We start from the raw sequence: 27,603 nt of genomic DNA, 5'->3' as shown, positions 1-27,603 counted from the left end.
CAGGACTATGATGAATCTTTTGTCCTCTGGGCCCAGTCATGGGAGTGTAATGCAATGCACTTGGACAATAGACAACATTTTCATGCCTGCATGTTGACCTTGAATTATCCCAAAGCAGTTAAGTCGCTTTAATCACAGACCTCTTTGGGTATCGACTATCGTGATATTAGTGCATTCCTGTATTTCACATCACTATGCCTGTTGGGCAATGATAATGCAAAAATGTATTATTATAGGTGTAGCCTATTCTCATGTGATGACAATCTAATTTCCCTAATGTGACAAGAGGCTGTGATGGTTTCTACTGTCCTTTGTGGTTTCTGCCAGACATTAATGGATTCAGGGGACTGTTTAAATTAATCACGTGATTAAAGCAATCAAGGCTGGTTGATCATACATTGGAATAACTTACAGAAAATGAAGGTATTCTAAGACGAACGCAGCAATATGCAGTTAACACTTTGAAATTAACTTGATAAGATAAACCTCACTAGGGTTTCATAGGACACTTTTGCTTCAAAACAGCCTAAATTCCTTCAATAGGATTCAACAAAGTGATGGTTCCTATTTCTTGGTTCATTCTGACTCAAAACACACATTTCCTGCATATATTTGCCAGTGCACTCACACTGTGAAAAGCCCTTACCAACACATTTCAAAGGTGCTCTATTGGGCTGGGACCTGGAGAAAGTGCAGGGTAGTGAAGAAAATTAAAATCACTGTCACGTTCCTGGAGCCATTTTAAAATGAGGAGTGCTTTGTGACGAGGCTTGTTATCCTCCTGAAAGTTTCCATTTGAAAAGGTGTAGACTGTGGCAATGAACTGATGCACCTGGTCAGTAACAATGTCCAGGTATGTTGTGGTGTCTGAATGGTTCTCAGGTGGTACTAAGGGGAGCAATGTGTGCTAAGAAGACATCTCCACACCACTACACTACAACAACCAACCTGTACCATGTGTACCTGGCAAGATGATTCCACCAGTTTCTCCAGTTTCTTTGCCTGGTACTGAAATGAGTTTGCATTTAGTGTGTTTATAAGAATATGTCTTACCATGATGAATACATATTAATTACATTTGACATGTTTCATGCTAAATGTTTACCATACACCCTAATTAGACAGAAGCATCCAAGATACAGTGCATTCAGAAAGTATTCGGACCCCTTCACTTTTTTCACTTTTTATTATTTGTCAGTCTCATGCTAAAATCAATCATTGTTTTCTCTCATCAAACTATACTCAACAGATTAATTATTAATAGATTTTTGTTCATTTATTAAAAAGGAAAAACTAAAATATCACATTGACATAAGTATTCAGACCCTTTGCTATGACACTTGAAATTCAGCTCAGGTGCCTCCCATTTCTCTTGATCACCTTTAAGATGTTTCTACACCTTGATTAAATTCAATTGATTGGATATGATTTGGAAAGGCACACACCTGTCTAAGTTCTCAAAGGCAATGCAGATCAGAGAAAAAACCAATCCATGAGGAGGAAGGAACTACTTGCATAGCTCCGAGACAGGAGCCAAGGCACAGATCTGCGGGGGGCTACAAAAACTTTCTGCTGCATTGTAGGCTCCCGAGAGCTCCACAGTTCTGTGCGGAGATGGGAGAAAATTCCAGAAGGACAACCATCACTGAAGCACTTCACTGATTTTGGCTTTATGGCAGAGTGACCAGACGGAAGTCTCTCTTCAGTGAAAGACACATGAAAGCTTCTTGAGGTGTGCAAAAAAGCACCTAAAGGAGTCTCAGATGGTGAGAAACAAGAGTCTCTAGCCTGATGATCACCAATCATACCATCCCAGCAGTGAAGCATGGTGGAGCGGCATCATGCGTGGGGGTATTTCTCAGCAGCAGGGACAGGGGGACTAGTCAGGGTTGAGAAAAAGCTGAGCGGAGCAAAGTACAGCTATATCCTAAATGAAAACCTGGTCCAGAGTGTTTAGTGCCATACCCCACGACACCGACACAATATGACGTGGTTTTGCTGTTCTAATGACCAATTTGTCCAGATGACCCACTTTCCTCCTTACCTGTATGTAAAGGAAACTAATCGAAGGGACATCAGTGGAAATTTTGGAAAACAAATGTCAGTGATTGCAAATTCCATATTGTGGCGAGATTTGTGTCGACACACAATTGAAATCTGATAAGTATATGTTTGGCCAGCTTGAAGAGTGGATCTTAAGATTGGCCTGCGATTTGATGAAAAGAGCTAAGAAATACCAGATGATGTGTGAAAAGTTGAGACAAACTGCAAGGGCTCCTCTATTAAGAGAACATAAGAGCAGAAAAGGCTTGAGAACAGAAAATATGTCTGATTGGCTTAATGCTACAGCCCATCTACTGTAAACTTTGGCTGCACTTTTCAGTTTTCATCTGGTTCTTTATCATCTCGGCTTTTGGGATGGAGTCCTTCCCCTGTCAAAAACAAGGGCATGTGCTGCAGATAGGATCATTACAATACAGCAGGGAAGAGAAATGTCATAATCTTAGAAAGGCTCTTTCAGTCTCCATCTCTCCTCCCTCTGCTATTTGATCTTTCTCCTACAGAATGAATAAGCGTGGCCCACTGGATCACTTCTGTGTTGTGTGTAGTTGATGCATTATGATAAAACTCATGCATGCCAGCCAGGCAAGAAATTCTACAATGCACGGGTGAGATCGCCTTGTGCGTACTATATTGCTCATGTATATAGAGAGAAATATTGTTCAGGTGTTATTCAGGAGTTGCTGAGTCTTTCTGTCTAGAAAATGTTGATGTTCATTATGTTTAATTGCTTACCAGCATCTGCAAATTAATGTCTCTGTAAGCCTCTATGCAGCTGCGTAGAGAGACATGAGTATAATTGTTAGGGGTCCTTTTTGAACTGCACAAGTCTGTAATGCCTGTGGGTGTCAGACTTTTTTTCTCTGTTGCTATTTAACCTGAACAAACCAATCTGCTCCTGGACTGCCTTTGAAATACGTTTATCTGTAGTATTACCTCTAGTCAGAGAAATAGAGCTCAGAGATTATCAGTGTTGCTTCGCAACAAGACACATTCATAAGGTCTTTTCATGCAGTCAACAGACAAACAAGTCAGAATGACTTGAGAATATGTGGTCAAATTAGTATGCAGCACATAGTATAAAAACAGTGACTCGCTATTAATACATAATAGTATATAAAAACTCACTAACTGTACCATTACAGTGTTATGGCAGCAAAAGTTATGGAGCTAATAAACCTACTGCTCAGTCTACTGCTTTAAAAACAAAACTGCAAACTATACAGTATATTTGCCTCAGATGAAAAGATTAATAATTAACTACCCACCCAACTGGCTAACCACCCACCCATGCTAGATGACTGCCAGCTTGTTAGATATGACTCATCAGCAGGTACTGGTATTAAATAACCACTTTTCTCCTCTTGCATATACAAAATCAGACTTAAATGTTTAAGTGTGGTTATGTCATAGTTTAACCCCCCCCCTAACACATGGAGAAAAATCAGAAAGAGAGGCTGTGGTCTGATTATACTTGCATCACTGTAATCCATCTGAAACTACAGACTCAAGCTACACCTGGTTTGTCGTTTCACAAGTAACCAGCAAACAGTGGCAGGAATTCCTCCTCTGGTTCTGGTTGAGTCTACTCTACTTGTGTCATCAGTCAGTCATGCACAATCTGTTCCTTATGACCTCACAGTGTCCCACTTGTTACTGTGAGACAGACCAACCTCCTGGACCGTTTGCCAGCTGAGGCTACTGTTACCAAACAGCTCATTTGAAAACATCTTCATGTGACAAGATTCGAGAAAAATATGTTCATGCTGATATGCACTAAATCGTCAAGGTTACATTAAGTGGTTGAACACAGTAGTTGCAGCATTTCCAAATTTATTCCATTTTACTGTATGGCTAAAACTCAACAAAACCTTGCTGGCACATCACTTCTCTGTAGTGACAAAGCAGTTTTGCTGGAGTATTTATCTAAAATGGAGTATAAAGTCAGATAACAGGCTCCAGTTCTCAGGTATCACGTGGAAGCTAATCAGTAAACCTTGAGTACCTCTGCAGGGGCTCTATCTCACTCTGCCCTTGCCTCTGTCTAAAAGGTCTTAAAGGGATTTTGTGACTGTCAACGAGAAGTAGGTCCTCCAACTTCAGTTATTCAAACAAAAACCCTGCTCCCATCACACTTTTGCGCATCTTAACCAATTTGTCAACTTGACCACCTCGGCCAAGATGTGATGGAGATGCCTTTATCATCTGCATGTCCATCTTATTCAGCTATAAATCACCTGCCCTCTAGGCAACCTTGGCAAGTATCCAGTTCTTGACATTCGCTTTCCATAAGCTGATTACACATTTGACCAGCTACCTGTCTGTATTAAAAAAAAAGCATCTCTTTCGAGGAGAACTCTCACGGTTCATAGCTGCCGTTGTGCACAAGCAAGTTGCAGTTACTTTTCCTGTTAACAGCTTATGTGGATGAGATTGCTGTTGAGATTTTTCTGCTTTTTTTTGTTGTTGTTTTGTTTAGTTTTTTTGTTCTTGTATAGTGCTTGATGCTGTTTGGATGCCTGACTGACATTCTAATTATGAAAAGTGCTTTTTAAGTATATGGTTTATGTCTTGTCTGAGTCTGGAGTTGAGTTTGAGTTCTGTCTTATTGTGTCACACTGAAAAACTTTTAAATTGTAAATTCAAACTTGAATTTACTGATCTGTCAGTTACAGTTGACGTTTTTACACTGATATCCTGGTTTCCTTTTGTTTACTATTTTTTTTTCCCCATTGCCTACGTGTAAACAATTTTCTAGGTTATTACTACAAAATGTTTGCAATTAGAGAGTCACATTAAAAAAAAAAAAACTACATGACAGTGTTGACAGGAAATGACATATGTTGGGAAACTGAAGTTCCTACTGGTAGACAGCCACTCAGATAACCTATAATTGGACCATGCAGTAAAAAGCAATTGTTCAGGACACCATTAATGTAATTGTTATGTAATGTCATCCTATTTTTTTACCTATAGCCACTGCATTAGATACATGTGCCTTCAGGTAAAATATGTACAAAGCCCAGATAAGGTGTTAAAGACACTCTCAGCACAGGCAATAGGAAAAGGTAAGGAAAATGGCAGCATATGTTTGTCCTTCTGGCTATGAATTATGGAAGAGCTACCTGCCGTCTTTACTTTGTGGCGGCACAGGCCTTCTGAGATTCTGGACTGTGACAGCATACACAAGCCTCATTTACAGAAACCAGAGGGATTGTATGACAGCACAGACACATATATTTTTAATGACCCATTATCACAGTGAAATTGCATCAGCCCTTTTGGCAGGAAGTATGTGGCTGCACCTTGGCACAAACTGCATCCAGTCCATTAGGCTTCTATCTTGGGTAAAAACTCCCTTCTGTGGATTGAAGGCTGTAAGTATTGGTCACTTCAAGAGAGAGGAGAAAGAGGACAGAGATATATAACTAACATCTTTTACTTCCAGATTTAGCAGCACTCTTTTTACTTTTATCTTAAATATTTATTTATTTACTTGGTTCTTTATCATTGTTTTTACTTGTTGACTCTTGAAACAGCGTACAGTTGTTTCAGTACTCTTAAGGGATATATTTGACAACTATCACAAGCTATTGCACTGGCACAGTGGGTACCCACAATGTCATCAATTTGAAAACCAACTTGAGTGCTCAACCCACTCAAATTTGACAGCGGCAAATTCTCTTACTACATCCACGAACATATGTACCTGTGGGGCCCCCCAAAGCAAAAACACCTTTCGAGTCAAAGTGGGGACAGAGTATATAGTTCATATAAGGTTAATCACAGTGAGGGTTGTGTATATACTGTAAACCGATGCAGACAGACAAGCTAATGGTTTCTGTGTGGGATGCAGCTAGACATGTACGAAGGTGGCCTCAGGCACAATCTTACTCTCCAGCAAACATCAGTGATGAGTCAACAATCAGCCCCCAGGGTCAATGTTTTTATGATCGTTCTCAGCACCACTCTGTTTCTCTCTCTCTTCTCTCATTCCCTGTCTCGCTCATTACAACTCTCTCACTCATTATCACACTCTCCATCCAACTTGTTCTGAGACTTTCACATTCAACTAAGATCTATGTGCCTCTTTCTCGTAGTTAGACTCACTCCCTTTACCTCTTGCAGCCTCCACAGTCTCTCTCTCTCACTCATTCTCTGTCCATCTTGTTGCAGCCCAGATTTATTACTGCAATCTGTCAGTGCTCCTGTCTCGCCTCCTGACACATTCTGTGGCAACCATTATGCATATGTTGTTGTTAGTATTATACACACATATACACTGGAACTGTAAAAAGCCTCAGGCAGATAGACAGAGGTGACTGAATGTTGTGTCAATGAAATAAGATTCATTAACGACTCATTATGGGCATCCCTCCGGTGAGAGACTACCACAGGATGAAATGAAACTTGTGTAAAGTTAACCACAAACACCACACATACAAATATGTGTTATAGTGGGTATTCAATCTGCTATAAAACCTTGAAAAAATGAGGTCGAGAGTTAGAGGCATATATAGTGATGCTTTTGCAGGGTTTCGCAAGGAAAGCATTAGAAAAGCATAGTTAGACTCAATTTTGACTTCAGACGTGTAAATGGCTTCTGACAATCATCTCGCTATTAATGAGATTTTTAGATCCATACGTGATTTTGAAAAGATTATCTACAAAGTTAATGATCCTTGAAGTAAATGTTGCTACATATCCTTGGGAATATTTCAGGCACAATCCAATGCAAAGCAAATAAAAGCACATTTCTCATGGCAAAAGAAGAAAAAAAAAAGAAATAAGAAAGAAATATCACAGAGGGTCCTGCTAATTGGAAGAATTTCACTCACCTCTGAAGCCATCAAACATTCACGACGGAGGCTACATCAAACAAACGGATCCTCTAGGCTAAATACAAAGTATACAAACTTAGGCTGGGAAAAAAATCAATTTACCTTGAAGCACAGTTTGGCATTTTTGTCAAAGATAAATATGCATCCACATGTTTTTTTAATTTCTTTTTTCTCCCTGTGTACCAGTGCACACAAGCACACAATGGGGTTTTATTTTGTCAAAATATCCTGACTTTCAGTCAAGTTTTATGTAAGAAAATACATATCCTGCTGGAAGTACAGGACAAAAAAACATTACACACTAGCCAGTGATCTTGGTGTAAACAAGAGTGAATTCCTGTGGGGCACTGTATGTCTGTATGTTTACAAGCAGTGCCCAAGGCAAAGGTTGAGTGCCATGAATAATTTATCTCTTTAAAAGAGAAGCAGAGTTATTGTTTGAAATATGACTACTACCATTATTTCTGATAGAATTATTAAACATTAAAGGGCAAGACAGATGCACATTGTACCTTAATAATGTCTGAATGGTGCAAAGTAAAATAAGCTACGCACACAGCATAAGTTAATGCTGAGTTAGCAAAATGATGGTTCACAAATGACTGTAAAGCCTTTTTTACTATACACACAGTGTGCTTTAAGCACTAGCTTTTATTATCATTTTTATGATCATCCACTGCCATACAGTAAATAAACGCCAATATTAACATGTATGCACATGGATAAGAGCAGAGCTGTCCAAACTGTAAATATGAGTCATGTATTTGTGCGATTGAGGTGATGTTTCAGGCAGAATTGTACTAGATTACACTGCAGTGCATTATGGTGTTATGGATGGATGTTTATTATGTGCATATGTTATGTCAGTATATTAGGTTCAAAGGGTAGCATGGCAAAATGTGGTCCACAGGAAAACACAGGCACATACAGGGAACTATGCAACCAGTCAGTGAGACAGAAATCATGACAGCTTGGGTAAAGTACAGTAAATCTACACAAACTGTACTATAATACCACTGAACAAGATATCTGCCAACATCTAACATGTATAAACATCCCCGATACTTTTTGAGCTGTCATAATCCTTTGCAATGACAATGACAAACATACAGCGTAAACCTGTGCTTTTATGAAAACTTGGAGCAGATGACAAAACAAAAACAACAAAATGTAGCTGAACTTTTCATTAGCATTAGTCCTATATGTATGCATGCAAAGTTCTATATAGATATTGGCTTATACTGCAGGGCCTGAGAGTAACAGCTGCCCAGTTGCTCCAGGCAACAAGATCTATAGGCTACCACTATCAACCTGGTTTGACAACAAAATAACTACAACAAATAAAGAATGGTGAATTCCTCACCTTGGTGCAGAAGGAAAATGAGAGTGCTCCTGTTGCATTTATTTACTCTTGTGACTACTACACCAGCCAGCCAGGTGATTACGCAACAAGACAACCAAATGTGAAAACTATTATTACCAGCTCATCATTGTATGCTTCTGTTACATCCATGTCTGTCCAGACTCATATATGGAGTGAAGACTATGAAGAAATGGGTATTAAGTATATTTTGTCATAATTAGCATATGAATTCTTGAGTTATGCCAAAAAAATGTTTTGTGAGGACAAAGTGACCTTTGACCACCAAATTATAAATCAGTTCAAGTAAAGTCCAAGTGAACATTGAAAAAATTCACTCAAGGCATTGCTAAAATATCACGTTCACGAGAATGAGACTTGTGACCTACAGGCGTATGGATGTGTGAACATACAAGTGGACAACCCGAAAACATAATGTCTCTGGACACAGTCAACATCAGCACACAGGTCAAAAATATATTTCTATGTCACAAATGGCATAGCTGAAACGAATATTTAATTAAAAAAATTTCCACAGCATGTGATTATCTCATCATCATATCTGCCAAGACCTCAGAACATGGCAAAATTGCATATTGTAATAGAAAAATCAAGTTATCCCTAAAAAAGTGTTCATTATTTCCTCAAATATGATGAACACTGCAGATCCAGATCAAATATAGTTGTGATATGACTGATAAGGTACAAATCTGATCAGGCTTTCAGAGGATAATTATTTTCTCTATTGCAATTTACCTCATTATACTTGTGTCTACTTTGTAAATACGCAATTAAAAAACATCTGCCTATCACTGTTTATTTTATTATGCGTTATTAGCGACACTAAGCCACTTTCAGTGAAATCCATTTTATGATGATCAACAATTTAAACATAGCTTTCATTCAGGCAATGGCTGGTTACCATTACTGACAACCATTAGTCAAACACAATGTCAGGCAATGTACCAGCACTAACTTTATCAAATATCCTACAAATAAATATGAAAAGCACATGGTTTAATCAATTTAAATGTAATGTACTCCCACTCTGAACCTGCTCGGTTTTCTGACGAGAAACTAACACAGTATGTTTTTCCAGCATATACAGCAGTGTTTCAAATATTCAGAGACATTTTACGATACATATGTCTATAACAGGGTCTGTCTTAACACTTGCAGCTACACCTTGACAGCAAAACAGATAAGGATATACACCCACATAATGCTGCTCCCCAAGGTGTAAAACCCTCAGGTCATTGGGCAAGAGTCATGAAGCGATTTTTCCCACTGACCTTTCCCTGCTAGTTCAACCTGGTTGATACAATGTCTCAAAGGCTCACGTACACTATCGGTCATATGAGGGACAGACCAAGACACATTTGATACTCTACCCTAGGCACTTACAAATTTCAATTACCTGTATACTAGACACTGAAATGTGCTTTCTGCTATCATGCAGGCTAAAGGCTAGACTCAGCTGCAAAGCTGGTACAGAGAAAACATTTCTCTGCATACTGATCGATTTGCAGGTTAACAAAACTAAAATGCTAGACTCCTCATACAGTACTTAATCCTTAATTTCTGCGGTTTTCTATCAGCACCTACCTACATACACAGATAAGCTCAGTTTTTTCAATTGCCATTACAGCAAAAACTGGAGAGGATGTTTTAGACAACTGGGGGTGGGGGTGGGGGGTGGGGTGGGGGGATTCACATATTACTAGTGAAATGCTTTGGATAAATTAGGATTTCTTGTTACATCATGGCTGGAGTTGTACTCCCAACATTTTCAGTTTGCTCTAGCCGAGCTGTGAATCCCAGAATATATTTCCCTCAAGCCACACCACAACAGTCTTGCTCTTCTTCAGTAGGATTTTTCAATAGCCTCTGTGTTTGCAGTCCCTGGAATAAATTTGCAGGCCCAGGTGGGAATGTTGCTTGGCGACTTCCACACTCCATTAAGCTTTTGCAGTCAGTTTAGGCAAACGCTGCATTTGCATGCAATATTTATTAAAATAAAAAGGCCTGTGGGTTTCTGGACTCTATGAACAGTGGAAGATGGCAACAGAGAATGTAAACTGTCGGGCTGGATCATCACACAGGGGATTAATCTGTGTTTCATAAGAACAGGGCTTTACAGAATAAAAGCCCTGCCTACGATTTCAGCAGCTCTTTATGACTAACATGGAATATTTAGCAGAAGCGCATATAGGTCTCCTAGAGATCTTTGCTGAATTATGTATATACAGAAGGGCTTTGATAAACTGAGCATCCGTGCATTTGCTTGCTCCATCTATTCCCCACATCTCAGCTGCTTGACCTTCCTCTCCATTACCTACACTACAGAGCATTTTTCATGTCAACTTAATCAATTTTTGTTGGCCCTGATCTCATTCTGCTTTCACACCTCTTGCTAAAGCCTGAATACTGCCATTCTTCAGGTTGTTTTTCAACTTATACAGTACATAGGAGTGGGAAAGAACCAGAAAAGTAACAGCAGTCCCAACAGGAGTATGGAATTCGAACAATTTGTATTGATTAAATGTAATTCCATCAGACACGCGCCACTGTGAGCAATAGCAGTGGCCGCCACTGACCTTTGTCTATTCATTGTGTAACCATTGGCTCGATATCATGACAGTTCAGCTGTCAGAAGAAGCAAGTATAGAGGGAATGAAAATTAATCCAGCAGCAGACAAGCATTTAAACTGACTACGGAAACTGTCAGTAGAAGTAACCATCACCCACACCAATCCAAACTTACAAAACACTGAAATGAATGAAACACACAATTAAGTGCTACTGGGAAATTAATTATGCAAGTCTGAATGTTTTGTTTGGTAGGACACTGTAACCTATGACCAGCTTTGAGAATAAACCAGCATTTCTTCACAGACATTAACTGAAAACTCGGAAAAACAATTATCTCTCTTAAGCAACTATTTTCTGCAACTCGGTGAAAATAATGCTTGAAATGCTTACCAAAGTCCCCAGGGACAAAGATGTCATAGACACAGCTCTGGCCTCTGGTGTAATTATGTGGATAGTTTGGGGACAGCACAGTTCCCTCTGAACCTGTGAAGTGGCCTCCGCAGGGAGCTGCAGGGACGGGAAAGAAACCAGCAGAGAAGCAGAGTTAACAAATGTGAAACAACCAGCTTACAATACCTGGGGACATAAAGCAATAAAATACAATCAGCAAACCCATTTTAACTGGCATAAGTGCACAAGTATGCAGGTCATATCACAAAATGAGATGAAAAGTCACCTTTGAACTTTCAGTTGCTGACAAATATAATTTTGGCCAGCATACCCAAAATAATTTGACATTTGAGAGACATTTTGGGGACATTTTCAAAGTGAGCTATAAACAGACAGAAAAGGAAGCCTGAGTTCTGTTCACAGGGTTAAAACCCAAAAGGGAAACAACCAGCGAGGAAAAGTACTTTTTTTGCCTTCAAAATACAGAAAAACACCATCAATCAACAAAACACACAATCACAAAAGTCTCACATGCCTGTGACTTTAATCAGCCTGTATCGCCCAGCACCATGTTTTGAGAAACTTAAGATTCAACTCTTTGGCAAAAACAGGCTTTCTGTCAGCACTCTGTGTACATGAGTCCAGTTGCTTGAAGTTGCTTGATGCTTATCTTAATTGATTATGACACCAGAAAATACTCTCCAGTTAAGTTGGTATGCAGTTGTACATTTTGTGTTACCGAAGCCACTGTAAAGTATGAAGACCCCATCCACACCAGGGGAACCAACACCTGTCTATCTGCAAACAAAGATCATATCTTTGCATGCTTGTAGCTCATAAAGTTATACTTGCACAGTCATCATAGTGTCGGCAGATATTCAATTGGCGACTAGGTTCATTAATATAAGCTGTGTCCTGTCCTGCACCTGCGTCGCATCTCAGAGTCCAATCTTAAGCTGTTAATGATGTACCTAATTTGCCAAGAGGCCCTCTAACGCAGTTGCCTCATACCTCACGGACCAAGCCATCAGGTGGGGGAGCCTCAACTGTAAACAAACACACACTCATTTGTCAGAGGGAAGTTGTCACCAGCTGCTCTGAACCCCCTGTGGCCAACATAATGCACATGTCACTGCTGTTTCACTGATCAGCACAGGAGAGGATGAACAAAAGTGAGCAGAGGTGCTAATGTAGAAACATGGATCAGCAGTTTGTCCGCATTTGGTTGCTGGAGTAGCAAGAGGCATGTAATCAAAACATATGTGGTGATGGCAAGTGGGATTCTAATTCAAGCTGATTGGTCAGACAGGATGGGATCTGTAGTGCCATGGTAGGTGAGAAATTTGAGGGAAGGAGGACACACTGAACTGTCGATCTACAGAAGCTGAGAGCGGCACTAAGGAAAGAAAGGGATTCTCAAGATATGCTCTAATAGTTTAATTCTGACAGGTGGGTGTGGTGCTAAGGAGAAGTGGAAACAGTGTAAAAGGCAGATGGGTGGGAATCAGCTAAAAGCCCAGAGTTATTACTTAAATCTATACACATGATGATATTGAGAATGGGGATGCCATTTAAGATGTCATTATATGAGGTTTCATTTCAGAAAAGCTTAGATTATCTTCAAAATGCAAATACCACCAACATTTTCATATAATTTGCTGTTATATGTGGCCTTTTTAAATATGTGAGAACTGCAAACAGAACGGTTTTAGATTTTTAACTGATTCCATTTGAAAGATACCGACCTAGACCTGCAATCTACTTCACTTAGACAGACTTGGGAGCTAAAAGAACCATCACAGCACAATGAAACAAATACTGAACGTACTCATGAGATGACAATGGATTCAAAGGAAATATAAAACGTGACAAACAGACCTAGGGTTACAACTAAAGTCCAACCAACACTAGATTTTTGAGGCCTATATCAATATCGGTATTCAAGAATAAGAACATTAATTATGTGTACACCCATAGTTTTCTTTTTACTTTTCTTTTTTTGATACATAAATAAATAACATTATTATACATAACACATTTGTGATAACGATTCATTGTAGATGCCCTGCAGTGTTTGCGTGCAAACAAAAGTTGCTCATATGTATCCTGGAAGTCTAGCAAACATGTTGAATGTATTTACTTCTACATATTGGATTTGGAAAGCCATTTTTTCAAATATCTACAATCAAGCATTGTTTACATCCATTTTTACTAGTTTCTTCTTCTCCACTGCCTTTGTTGGTGCATTAATATGTATTTTTGCACTAAATCACTGTCACTGCCTCTGTTTATCAGCAGAATAGTGTAAAACCAGCAGTAGAAATTTGAATTGCATTACACAGATGTATGAGTACCCATATGCGCATGCATAAAACAAAACATTGCTCCATAGAGCAACTAGTGCTAAACAACTCCACTCGGCATCTTTAAATTTGGTTTTTCAGTTATTGAAGATTCAGATTGATCAGATAATTTTAGGGTCGAGGAATAAACTTAACAATTCTCTGAGCTGAAGAGACAATATAATCGTGACATATCCTTGGCAAACCTTACTGGACAACATATTGTATGTGCTTATACCAGTACAACACTGTATATTGATATTAGTATTGGCTATTATTGGTCAGTAATGTCAATCCCATGTGGCTCCAGTTGGGATGTAATCCGTGACCTGAAATGGCCATCTTTCGTACATATACTGGATTTGAGTAACTGAACGACTAAACTTTTTAGCATGTTCATGTATTGCTGCTGTCTATAATACAATTTAACAACAAAAAATTCAATAGGAATCAGTCATACTGACAGTCACTGACTTTTTAAAGTTAACTGCATGTTTCGCTTGTTTGGGAAATACTATCAACTTCAGCTAATCACTAAATAATATAAAGTAAGCCATTAGATTTCACCTTCAGATAGTTAAGTAATCAGTTCAGATTTGGTCTCAAAGTAAAAATACTAAATGGAGTGGTGCTGATGAACCTCAGGGCTGTTCAGTGAAGTTACCCCGGTGTCAATTGTAAAAGTAATGAACAGCTCCCTGGTGTGAGAGTGGGTGCCCCCATTCCTCACTGCCGAAAATGAAAGCTGAATTCTAATTCAGCCTTGGCCGATTAAATACTTTAAGGAGTATTAAAAATGGTGTAATGCTACTAGAGGGAGGAGTGCTGGGTACTTATCTTGAAACTCCTCACATCTTTTTTCACTTCTCACCTTGACACTGTGATTACTCTGATGCTGCAAAGCTCTATGAAATGCCTACACTTTAGATTTGGCTTTGAATAATAAACACGCAGTACTTGGTATATTATGTTCTTTGCAATATACTGTGAAATTGTAAAACTATAAAACTATAAAATTCCAGTAACTATGCAATGCCCTAGAATTTCAACTACTTTATGTCAACACTTTATACGACTGCCTCAACTACTGTTAGTCTAACATAAACTAATTCAGTCTACTCAGCAAACATTTATACGTCAGTTGATTCATTAATTCTATTGTATTTTATCACTGCCATCGAAAAGTTTTCCTCACTTCTTGTGAAGTCAGGATCATGCATATCATTCATTCACCCATCTTTTGTTTTAAGCTAATATTACATCTTAGATTAACTGAAGCTGCAAGTTTTAATTTTAAGTTCTTTTTTTTTTTTTTTTTTTTTAATGTGTAGGCCAGTTGGTAATCTGAAATTTTCTGTGCATATGGAGATCCTGCTGTTAGCTGATTGTGCTGAAAGGGCAATGATTTAGTCTGACTTGAACAATAAGGTATAGCTGTTAGAAACCATACTTGGCATCTGGGTGCTTATTGCAGAGAAGGGCTAGTCGTATGAAAACTGATAAACAATTGAACAATTTCAATTTGCTAAAGCCAGGAAAATAAAGCCTTTGTAAAGATATTGTCAAAATGTTTAAAGTTACAGTATTAGGACACTTCAAGCTGTCAAGCTTCTCAAATATGTATAATATTGTAGTTTATTTTTTGTTGTAGAGAACCCAGATTGTTTTAACACATCACATAGCAACATTTTTGATATAACCTTCTGATATAGTTTGTTCTCCATGTCTACTTCACCACCAGTGCTGAACAACTGACACTACACAGGTTTTTTTTTTTTTTTTTTTAATATATTCACACCAATTAAAACTAATAATAAGTAATCTGCAATGATTTCAGTGTTCGACATCTATAAAAGAGAATCCTCTCCTCCGACTTTACTTTTCTTGCATTTTGCAAGAGAAGTGTGCACCACATGTCAACTTTTCACACAGCACAATTCTGGTATCACATAGTATCAAATATTGACCAAACAGCTGGAGTGCAGTTTGCTGCTACTAAGGGCTTTTGTCATTGTCAGCGTGTTGCCTCTCACCTTGACAGCTTGGTTTGGCTCTGTCCCACTCTGGTCTTTTGCTGTTGCCCATGACACACGTCAAAGTGGAGTAGCCCTGCAGCAGATAGCCAGCCTCACAATGAAATGTCACCATAGATCCCAGTTTGTAGTCAGCACCCATTCTAGTGCCATTCATCACATTCCCTGGGTCAAAACACGCCTCCCGCAGTTTTGCTGCCAATCAAAAGAACAAAGCTTTTAGAACAGTGACAAGTGTCTAAAATGAGAGAGGTTTCTAATTAAACAGAAATAAGAATAAATACTTCTACAGGCTGCAAGGGGCTGTTTGAAATAACAAAAGTGCGTTTTTAAAAAGTAACATGGTAATCGTATTGGAGATGGATAAGGGTGAATCAGAGGCTATTCTCACAGCTGGCATCAACATTAGAAAAGGTAATTGTGACCAGTAGCATACTTCAAACACTTTATTTTCTAATTCAATTATACATGTATCAAACAAAATCCCCTGCTGTAATACATTAACATATTCTGCGAAAATGCATACAGAATCCCGCTTGCACAGGCTTTTAGAGTACCTTTATATTCCAAATGAAAACCGGTGTAGCTCACAGAGCCGTCACTACGAAATGCCAAGTACATGAAGTTAGATGTGCTCTCAATCTTCTCCGGAAGTTTACTGTCTTGGAAACTGCCAATCAGATGAGCGCTGCTGTCTGACCCATCATAGATATACAAGAAATCATAGTTGGGCTCAATACTGAAGCTGTGACAAGTGAAAGAAACAGACAAATGAGAGATAAAACAGTTATTATTTTGAAAAGTCTTAACCACCAAATTGTACAGATTGTATGAAAGATTTAGAATGCATTAGGGTTTCAAAATGAGAGTGTGCACCGCAGAGCTAGAAGTGAGTCATGCCAAGCGATTTGTTTTGCATCTCCAGACAAAGAGATAAAAAAAGATATCTCCCCCAAGAGGTGAGAAGAGATTAAATTGTTGTGACACTGCGGTGGCACAAAATCTTCCCAGACGGCAGTGGCAATGCAGTGTGAAAAGATCGTTTCATATTGTAGCACTGTATATCAAATCACATGCCGCAGTGAGAGAGAGAGAGGAGCATTTGTTTTCAAAATAATGAGCGTGGTTTATGACAAAAATGTAAATAGCTTGGAGATAATTGCATTTGAGTTGGATCAAGGCAACTCCAATTTAAAATCATAACTCCATCCTTTCATTTGGCATTCCCAAGAGAGAAAGCAGCATTGTGCTAACTCTATTAGATGTTTGTTTTGAAGGACAAAGTTGAAAAAGAAACATGGTGAATTTCTCTACTTCACCTCAGGAGGAGGGAAAGTGGGTGGCAGTGCGGAAAGAGCCAGTGTACCTGTGCTCCTTCTCTTGCCCTCCATGAAACGACTATAAAAATAATACTTAACAGTCAATATAGGACATCCCATGAAAAGTGCCCTGAGGCCCATCTAAGAGTTTGCTCCTCCAGTTTTGCTGCAACATGCTTAGATTGCAATTAATAATGTAAAGCTTACGGCCTGAGTATCATTCAGCCTAGGAAATGAGCTGCACTCACATCACATTTCCGCCTGCAATATACAGTATTCAACCAGAAATCTTGTTTCACCACATTCCAGCAAAGTGGCAGGAATACCTGCCTTCTAGGTGTTTAGAGGCACTGCTGCTTCTCCCCTATCTCCCAACACACCTGGGCTCAAACTCAGGTTCTCTGCTTAACACACACCGCCAGCTTTGCTCAATACTATGATGTTGTAGCTGGTTCCACTGCAGAAAACAAGCAATTCCACAGCACAGACTGAGCTACTGTGCATCCACTGAGACCTGCTCCATTCTGTTCCAGGTAGGTTACAAACATACCACAGGTTTAGGGAGAGCTTCATCTTGTAAGCCACTGGACCATGTACATGAGGGACAACACTGTTTTTTCACTGTCCTCCAGTATTTTTTTTTTATTTTTTATTATCAGATCCACTGTTCATTCTGCAGACACTTTAAATTCATGGCTTTTCTTTATTGGTAACTGTTTTAAATAACTTAAACCCCTGTGTTTTAAAAATCAAAGAGTGCTACTGTGACAAAATTATCTTTTTTATTTTCACTTAGCCATACAGGCATCTAGTATACCCTCAATTCCCTTTAGTGTTGTTTTGCTTCACGTTTTTAACAAAAGCAACTACACAATGCAAAGTGGACATAGTAGCCTCTCTTATTACCTAATAAAAGCCAAAGAGATGACATAGTCAGAGTGGACAGCAATAAGCCAGTCACAGTCTTTGCTGTGTGGGTAGGGGTGCGGGTAGTTGGGCGAGAGGATGAATCCTGAAGATCCAGTCACATTCCCACCACAAGGTGCTTGAAAGAGAAAAAAGGAAGAAGTGAATGAGAAAGATACATACAAACAATCACAAAGAAACTCTTTGAATGTGCTTGTCCTGTTGCAAATGTCTTTAGCTGACCTGGATTCTGTTTGAGACAGGTAAGCTATGAGCACTTGTAGGTTATAATAATATAACTGTGTCAAATTCTATAACCTTTGTCAACCTCTATCATCAACATTCAGGTACTCCAGTGACATCAGACCAAAAACTAGGACATTAGAAAGACTATACCATCATTTCCCCACATTATGATGACATTAATTTTTTTGCTGTCACTTCTTTAGATATTTCTCGCACATTTCCCAATTAATCTGTGTTGTTTACTCAGCATTGAACAGGTCAGCTCAACACACATACAAATTTCAGGCACGAATAAAATTTGATAAAGATATACGATATAAACTTTCTTACTATAAATTATTCAAGCAACAACATGCATCTCTGCTTCTAAAAAAAAAAAAAAAAATCTCTTATAATCTTAATAATGTATTCCACAATTCATCTCTACAGTACACCGATCCTGGGTCTCTATGGGACCCCAAAGATGAAGCAGATACTGTATGAAACACATGAAATTAACAAGGTATTAATTATCATAATAATCAATGAATTAATATGGAAATGTCTGCTCCAGGATTTTACTGTATACATTATGTTTATGTGATTTTTTTTAATGAGATTTTTGGTACTTGAGCATGTCAGAGGATATTCTTTGTGCTCAACTCTTAAAGCCTCATAAAAGGCTTCACTTGTCATTTGTGAGTTTGATAAATAAAGTAACAGCTGTCAGTTTCACTACTAAAAGTGTGAGCGACACACTGAGGAGCATATTGCTCTTATTTAGTGTGATAACACTAAGTAGTATAAGGACAGCTGACATTAGGTTTTGACACAAACTGTCTTGCTTCTGATGACATTACATTATGCCGAGTTGTGTGTTCTTGTAATTGCATTGCAAGACCTACAAATGTCCAGCTCGTCCCTGGCAAGAAAAAAAAACACTCAGACCAGTTGGCAGCAACTCAAGAGCATCTAGGTTTCTTTGGACCTACTTAGTGTAATTATTTCTAATTGCATTGTTAAGTAATTAGCTGTTAAGCTCTAATACGACAATGTGTTGGGAGACTATAGAGTACTCAGTCTTTGACTGACTACAGAAGTGGATTTGTCCACATAAGGGTTGGCAAAAACTCAAACATATCTGAAGAGTCTTGTTTATCCTCCACATATTTTTAAGACATCAGTGAGAGAGAATTATAGTGTCTTCTGCAGCCAGTTAATAGAAAAACTCCCCTGCTCTCTCTCCCTTTCACCATCTCTCTTTCACTCTGATCCCCTGCTTCCCTCTCTCCCTCTCTCCCTCAATCCATATAACCTTACTCTATCTCCTCCACACATCCCTGCCTCTCTGTCTAACTCACACTATCTCCCTCTCTCTCACCGATGCAGCTAGGAGGGCTGGGTTGCCAGTAGTATCTATTTTCCACTTGGATGCAGGTGATTCTGCTCTCGCCCTGCAATTCATATCCCGGATCACAAGAGAAGGTCACCGAGTCACCGGGCTCCCGCCCTTCCCCATTGCGACTGCCATTCATGGGAATACCTGGATCTCTGCAGGCTGTCGCAAGTGAACCTGAAAGGCAACACACATGTGACTCACACATAAAGGCATGTGTACCTGCAATGTACAGGGAATCAATAATCACGACAGCACACATACACACGCTGTTTCATATCGTATGGTAGACAGCTGTCAAGCTGAAACTGCAGCTCAAACAGAGTTACAGCACAGAGCAGATTACTAACTGATATCAGTCAAAATCCTGCCATGTTTTCCTAATCTGCTTTCCTTAACCACAGCTGTGGAGCAGCCCATAGCTACAAGGCTGATCTGGTAAAACCTGATGGATTCTTCAAATATTCCTATCTTGACAGACTTTATTGAGAGATTTAACAAAGTTAAGTATATTGCAGTTTTGTGTTGTTGCTTTTTTGCCTTAGGCAAACTGGGTATTTAAGTACAGTATGCATCTCCAGAATCAATTCCAGCTTCAAACACATGCAGTGAATCCCATATAATTGATTTTAACATTAAGCTGCCATGCCTGTATACTTGAGAGAATGAAAACATTAACAAATTCATCATACATGGCATATATGAGGTGTTATGGAACTGCTACGCTCAGGTGCTTAGTTTTGAAGCATCAGTAGAACATGACAGCATTAGTGTTATAGCAGCAAACGCTTTCCCTATACAGGACATTGTACAGGGAAAAGTGAAATACATGGGGCTTTCACTGCTCATCAATACACAATTAAAGATTACATAAAATGGAGAGACATCCACATGACATGAACAAATGACAAAATCAAAAAACATCATCATTCGGTCTGATAGCCTGATAACATTAGGGGAGGGGACATACTGATTAGAAGTCAGCAATATACTCCTTACATGCTTAACATGCAGTGTGGTGACAACACTTGCTGATAATCTGCAGCTACAGACCACATTGTGATGGGATCACACCAGCCACAATGCCTGTCAATGTACTGATGTTCTGACACATGAGCACTCAGTAATTAAAGTACATCATTACATGAGTAGTTAGTACTTCATTGCCTTCATTTTCATCTCCAGTACACAGCTGGGAAGTTTCTGGACTGTATTTTGCAGGATTGTGATGCTATCGTGGTGATAAAATCTGTGAAAGCAATACCAGCAGCAGTCGTGGCTGGTTGACATATGGTAATCTGTCAAAAATAATTCAAATACTGTTAAACTGTGAAAAAGCGATTTTATCATGACTTGATCCTGTTTCTACAGACAGTAAACAATCCTTACATAACTGTACATTTACCTATAAACTGGGTAATAAATCCTATGTTTTTCCACTCTTTAGAGGAACTCTCACTTAGAGCAAACAAAAGACAGTGTACATCTACAGTACATCAAAGTCTCGGAAGGAAATACTCACTGGAGAAGTCAATGGCAAAACCAGACTTGGTGATGTAAAAGTCAGTCTCAAACTGAATGGTGACGATGTTGAGAGTGGAATGGATTCCCTCAGGCAGCAGTGAGCCGCTAACCTCCTTCAGAGACATCTCGTTCTCAGGAGGCCCATCCCACACCTTCAGGATGTCGTGGGATGCCTCTGTGTCAAATGCAAGAAACTGGAGACTGGGAGAGGTGAACACAGGAGGATTGTTACTTTGACGTTGGTTCAGTTTGTTCAGTTTAAGTCAAGCCAGTTCGTTAACATATAGTATGATCAGTGAGACTGAGATGCATTCAGCTTACGTGACTGTTTATTCACTCGTGTAACTGAATTAATAATGGCTGTGCTCACCTGCACAATTACAACAAAAACAACCGTTCCTAAGAAAGCAAGCGTAAAGGGTGCTGAACTTGTCAACATTAAATTCAGTTCAAAGGAGAGATCTATCTAGAAACAGTGTCCCCTTGCTTTTGGGCATTTCAGTTGAGGTTTGATATCATCAATCAATTTCTGCCAAAGTTAGAAATACAAGAGCAGAGCCTTATCTGCAGTCTCATCAAGAGATGGCCTGAAGCAGCTTCTCTGACAAAGAATGTGTGGCTGACTTTATGAAATCATACCATGTTTACTTCGACCTCCAAGCCCAAATGGGTTTTATTTCACAGTAATACTAGAAGCTCTCAACCCCAAAAAAAAAAAAAAAACATTTCCATGTCCCGGGTAAATTCCCCTGGGTGCTGTCAGTGTCTACAAAGTCCCTCTCCCAATCATTGTTAATGGAGCTGCTGCAGGCTGTTTCTCTTGATGACATCTAGCTTTGGAGGAGAATTTTTCATGTTGAAAATCTTGACTGAACTTTACAACATCTCATGAAAACATTTCTAGGTTGTTTTTATCTTTAAGTCTTTTGAAATCAGGTCAAGTTAGGATGACCTTAGTTAATTTAAGATGTATGTAAATCAACTCCCATTTCCTATCAGTTCAGTTCTGGCAAATTCCTCTGTATATCTGTATAAACTGCAGTCTCTTGATAACGTCAATCAAATTTCCTTTAGTTTCACTACACAAATCTACTGAGTGTCCAATTGTTGATTTAAACTTGGGCCTAATATATTACTTTCTTTAGAAGACCAATAATTAAAATCCCAACTATTTGTCTTAATTAACTATCTTAATTCAAATATTTTAAATTATAATGGTTTGGTTAAAAAGTTATATAGGGCTTTGAGTTATAAAAAAGAAAATAGCAAAGAATTTTTCATTCATACTGAATGCATAAATATGCATCTATAAACATATGACCATGTTAATAGCAGCTTGAGTTACCTGACAATGTTGCCAGAGTTGACCTCAATTGTCCAGGTGCACCTCAGGTTGTTGTCGTAGGGGAAGGGATACCCAGGAGAGAGGATACGCCCTGTAGACTCACCCTTGAAACTGCCACCACACTCCGCTGCATGCGTGTGCACACACACACGCACGCACACGCACACACACACACACACACACACACACACACAAGCGGTTACAAAATACATGAAGACCTCCAAAAATGTAAACTCATACAGCAGGAAATGCAGACACATGCACACACAAGCAAATGTGCATGTGGTGAAAGCAAATACAGAAAAAATGCTGTCAGAGTGCAAGCTGCTTACTGAAGCTCAGAGTCTAGAATGAGGACCAAGAAGCAACAGTTTAAGCTCTGCTGAAAATGAACTATTTTCTTTTTCTGCTAACAGGTAATGGGGCTGCATCAAGGGCTTCCTGCCTGACCAGAGATACTCACAGATGCAATACTTGTTTGGGTTCCAAGTATGCCTCCTAATGATGTCATTAATTAACTTTAAAAAGACCGTGTCCAGAGAATATACACGCTGGCCGTTGGACTGCAGGGAGGACACTGCTACAAATGTTACTGACTGAAGGAATATCTTATCATCCAATCTGTGATGTCTCTCCCCTGGTTATCGTCTTGCGATCTATATTACACAACAAACGGCACTTAATTAATAGGAAAATTGCATTAGACTGCCACAGTGGTAGGCTATAAACAGCATCATAACGCCAAGCAAATGTAAAAGTCCTTGACAGGAATCAGGATGTGGCCCTGGAGAAGTGGCTGGAAATCCCATTTCACATTCAGCTCATAGATACAAAGCTTTTTATGTTGACCATTTAGTGATGATCTTGCACTGTTACAAAGGTAATCAATGGACTGATGTTTTTTTTTTTTTTTTTGCGAATGTATAAAAAATGCCACAATGCAAGACTGAAGCCCTTTTACTGAAAAAGGAACAAAAGCACGTGTCCATGTTTCATTGAGAAAGGCTGTAGGACACAGTGGCATTTAAAGTGCAATTCTGCACGCGTACAGAATTTGTAAATCATTTTTTAGCCCTAATCCATCACTGCTAGACATCAAGAAACAGACACTGCCTCACAACACCTTCCAGACTCTAGCAGCGTGCAGGTAATAGCTTTATCATTTCTGTCTCTCTGCCTCAGCATGTTCTGAATATGAAAGTAAAGCCAAGACTGTACATTATGTCCAGGACTCAATCAGATATGAGTGCACTGATAATTATGCCTTTACTTCTTGAAAAAGGCTGATCAATTGCTTTTGGATTAACATATTTAAATTGTGTAGCCTACAAGTGAAACAGACAGAGCAACACATTGAAAGCTCAATAGCAATTCAGATTGCTTCAATATAGTGTTCTTAATGGCTCTATACACCCAGTTTTTCCATCAAGAACACAAAGAGAGATCAATGATTCACAATAAAACATCAGAGCTATTTCTATTCTCTTACAAAATGACAAGCAGCGTATTTTCTTTCAACACAGTTCAATTAAGTAGAAATCATGTAGGGATAAATCCTTGGGATTAACACCTAGCTGAGCAATACTGACAGTGTACCTGGCCTGAATACTAATACAAGATACCACGGAAGGAAAGTGAGATGAACATAACGTCTAGAACCAAAAATTGAAACAGGGACAAAGACAGACATATAGACACAGGCAGCAAGGATTACCTATACATGATGGGAGGTGGTTGTCCCATGCTCTTCTTTCTCCAGTCATGCACTTAAGTATGCCACTGCCGTGCAGGGTGTAACCTTGATCACAGCCGAACGTGATGGCACTTCCAGCAAAGTGACCCTGGTCACTGACTTTGAAGCCGAATTGCGGCACACCTGGATCATCACAGTGGGATAGCTCAAAGCCTGGACAAGTAAGAGAAAAGAGAAGAGAGGAGGAGGTTAGAGAAGAATATGAATTGAAGAATGAGATAATATGAAGACCATGAGAACATACAAACACAGAATTATGAGTCAGAATTTAAAACCAAGTCAAGTGGAGTGAGCCATTCTGTAAAGCAACACCATACTCCCATTTATCTGTATTGTAAAGAGGTATTGATTGAGCTTTGAGAATTAATTTCCGGTTGAGCACAAATGAGGACTGGGCTTACAGTGCCATTATATTACTTGGCAGTGAAAGATTTCATTTGGACAGAGAGCACAATTAGATGTTCACAATTAAACGTTAAATTGAGTGTGGACATTTACCACGATTGAGAAACAGCCCATCCGCTCGTAACACTTTGGGGTATTACAAAAGAAACAAAACAAACAAGCCACAAACAAGAAAATGTTGCGATAAGTCTTTAGCTCAACATGTTTGAACTTGACCATGGCCTTTAGACGTGTTCGTCTCTTTCAGGTACTAAAAGGTAAATGTTCTGCTATGCAGCAACAGTGGCCGCACATAAACCCAGCACTGCTGATTTATGATCTCTTCTCACAGCGAGGTCCGTGCCCATACCAGATGTTAGTGTAGTATAACAAGTGTCATGCTCAGTATAAATCTCCAGCAGTTACTCCTCACGTTTAGAAAATTACCTCAGCACTTTTGGTAGAAGAGTCATGAAAGCATGATCAGATTTCATGTTCAGACAAGATTTAAGCTGCCCATGCCCCACCTTCCCCTTGCCCTCTTGCTGTTCATACATCAGTCAATCCTCTCCAAGTTGAAAAGCTATTCATTCTGGTTGAAAAGACAGAGTAAACACTGCACTTTGAGATGGATAAAAGGTGTTAGTGTACATTCTGCTATTTACCTTGTGCACATCCCTGGAAGAATCTGAAATTAAATCCATTTATGTGATACTTAATTATGGGTAATTTTGTAACTCAAACGGCAGCTTATAATTAAAATATCATTTCTTCTGAACTAATTGTAGTTGCATTTAAATGCTGCTGCCAATTTATTTAGTTGTTGTAAATGAGTACACATTCCTGATTACTGTATATCTTATCATTATTTTTGTCAGGATCTAAACCCTCCAACAGATCATGAGTAATGGCAAACTGCACTTTATCGTAAAAATGGTATTTCATTTGAACTATTTTATAACTGTTTGTTCCTGGCATGTTTAGAGTAATTACCACAGAAAGAAAATTGCTAGTATAGGCCTAGTGCCACTGCAAGTTGCTAAAAAACTTTCTTTTGGTTTTCATACTATTCAAGTCAAAACAGTTTGTACTGTTGCCTTTCTCACTAACTATGTTGAATTCTACCTTACAAAACCCGCTGGTAAACAACAAGAATTCAGAGAGCTCAATTGCAGGTGAAACACAAAAACACTTTAAATTGGAGTGCAAAATGCAGTGTCACCAAAACATCCTCTCGTCACAGTAATAAATTACAATCCGTTAGCAACAATACACAGTCAGCAAGCCAATTAGGGGGAGAAACTAAACCCCATCTATTACTGGCCCACTTATAGCAATGACCCAAACTTTCAATACAAACACACTCATTCATATGTCGAGGCACACACCATCTGCAGTGCATGCACATATACACTGCTAACACACGCAACTCAAACTCAGTTAGGCAGACATAGACGTTAATTGAAGAAGTGGAGAGCAAAGGAAAAGAAAGAGAAGGGATTCACACAGAGGAAGGAAGAGGGAGAGATAGGGAGAAAGGAAAAAGCTAATTTTCCTGTAGGAACGGAGCAGAAACGTCATGCTGTGTTTAATGGATACCCTGACAGTGAGAGACACAGTGAAGCAGGGTGAGGGTCAATTAAAATTTTCTTTTAAATTCTGCTACTTGAAATGCCTGGCTCCTGAAGTGAGGCTAAATTCACTCATTTGGAAAAGCTTTAGGGCCTTCCTCCTTCAGGGAAATGAGATGTGACTTACTGTGGTATATGAGCCGGAATCCCGCCGCCGTCACCTCCTGGTCGGAGTAGAATTCAAGCCACAGATAGTTGGAGGTGCTGGTGAGGGACAGACCTTGCATCAACGTGCCTGTGTAGGTGCCAAGGAGTGGGGCTGCACCGTCCTTACCATCATACACCTGATCCGAGACAGAGAGGGACAAGATGAAAAGTTTTGCTGCTTATAGAGGATGCACTACTTACAATAAAGTACACTGCTAATATTGAGAATTAAATATTAATACTGAAGAAAGAGAGTGACAATTAAAAAGAAGCTATTAATACTGTATATCCTGTTTTATATGGCACCTCTATTGCAAAACCAATGTCTTAAATGAGACCTGAAAATTAGATTGGAGTGACCATAATTCCTCCCATTGATTTGATACTGTGCATCTTCTGATCTGATTAATCCACGCCGACTATTTTGAAGGTGTGATAGAATAATCATTCTTTTTACATTATGATATTGGACATATTTCATCAAATGTTTTGAGTGAATAATAATGATGTTACTCAATATTGACATACTAAAATCCAATGAGGGATTAAAACCAGTGTAGTCTCACAGCAAAGAGTAGATGCTTACATTGTTTTTTTGCAAAACACAATTGTATTTTTAATCTTTATTTGTTATTCTTTTTTTTTTTTAGCACAGATAGGTTTTGAACCATGCACCTAATGTAAATTATTTGTCAAAGATGCTCCTTTTAAATCTACAAGTAGTCTATGAATTTCGAGCAGTATATATAATCTTTTCTGACTGACATCTGTGAAATAACAAGAAATGGAATACAAGGCTCTGGGCTCTTCCTTTGCAAATACTACTGGGGCATTCTTTTTTTTGTTTTGTTTTGTTTTTCTTTGAGTCAATTTAGCTCCAAAAGCATGTCTTTCCACATTTCAGATGTTCACTAAATGACTGAGTACAGGAGATTGCTGTCTACACAATTCCATTACTAAAAGCACAGATAGTAGGATACAATGCTGTTAATTGAAGCATTAGACAAGACATCTGCATCCCAAAAAGAGCGCATTCCAGCTGTGAAGTGGGGACTACATAGTCATTTGCATCACATCTGTGGTGCTTACCAAATCTGTTAAAATGCCCTCGAGCAAAGAAACAAATCCTTTCAAGGCAAAACAATTCTGCACTCTGCCTGGTGCTCTCCACAACATTTTTCTTCTAGTTTCTTATGTTGTAGATAATACAAAGCACCGGGACCTGCCTCAAATACTGAACCAAACTAAAATATGAGACAAATTGATTTGACTTAGCTCTTAACACATGCCCTCTCTGTTTATTTGTTGATTGTCTATCTTCTGTCAACAAAGAGGCGCAACTGTATTGTGTCTT

The 27,603-nt window shown here is 39.0% G+C and overlaps 1 protein-coding gene across 1 annotated transcript in view; it reads right to left on the bottom strand.

Moving 5' to 3' along the window:
- Positions 1-27,603, bottom strand: part of csmd3 (CUB and Sushi multiple domains 3) — a 216,856-nt gene that overhangs the window by 98,261 nt on the left and 90,992 nt on the right. The window contains exons 23-31 of the mRNA XM_022753266.1: positions 26,230-26,386; positions 24,049-24,240; positions 22,335-22,461; positions 20,988-21,190; positions 19,451-19,642; positions 17,845-17,983; positions 16,177-16,364; positions 15,620-15,814; positions 11,245-11,361 (exon numbers count right to left, since the gene is read on the bottom strand). Coding sequence (XP_022608987.1) covers positions 11,245-11,361; positions 15,620-15,814; positions 16,177-16,364; positions 17,845-17,983; positions 19,451-19,642; positions 20,988-21,190; positions 22,335-22,461; positions 24,049-24,240; positions 26,230-26,386 — 1,510 coding nt within the window. The remainder of the gene's footprint in view (positions 1-11,244; positions 11,362-15,619; positions 15,815-16,176; positions 16,365-17,844; positions 17,984-19,450; positions 19,643-20,987; positions 21,191-22,334; positions 22,462-24,048; positions 24,241-26,229; positions 26,387-27,603) is intronic.

The sequence above is a fragment of the Seriola dumerili genome, unplaced genomic scaffold, assembly GCF_002260705.1.
Source record: "Seriola dumerili isolate Sdu_G_001 unplaced genomic scaffold, Sdu_1.0 BDQW01000191.1, whole genome shotgun sequence".
Taxonomy (NCBI): domain Eukaryota; kingdom Metazoa; phylum Chordata; class Actinopteri; order Carangiformes; family Carangidae; genus Seriola; species Seriola dumerili.
Note: the sequence above shows the minus strand (reverse complement) of the source record. Positions and strands in the feature narration are given on the sequence as shown.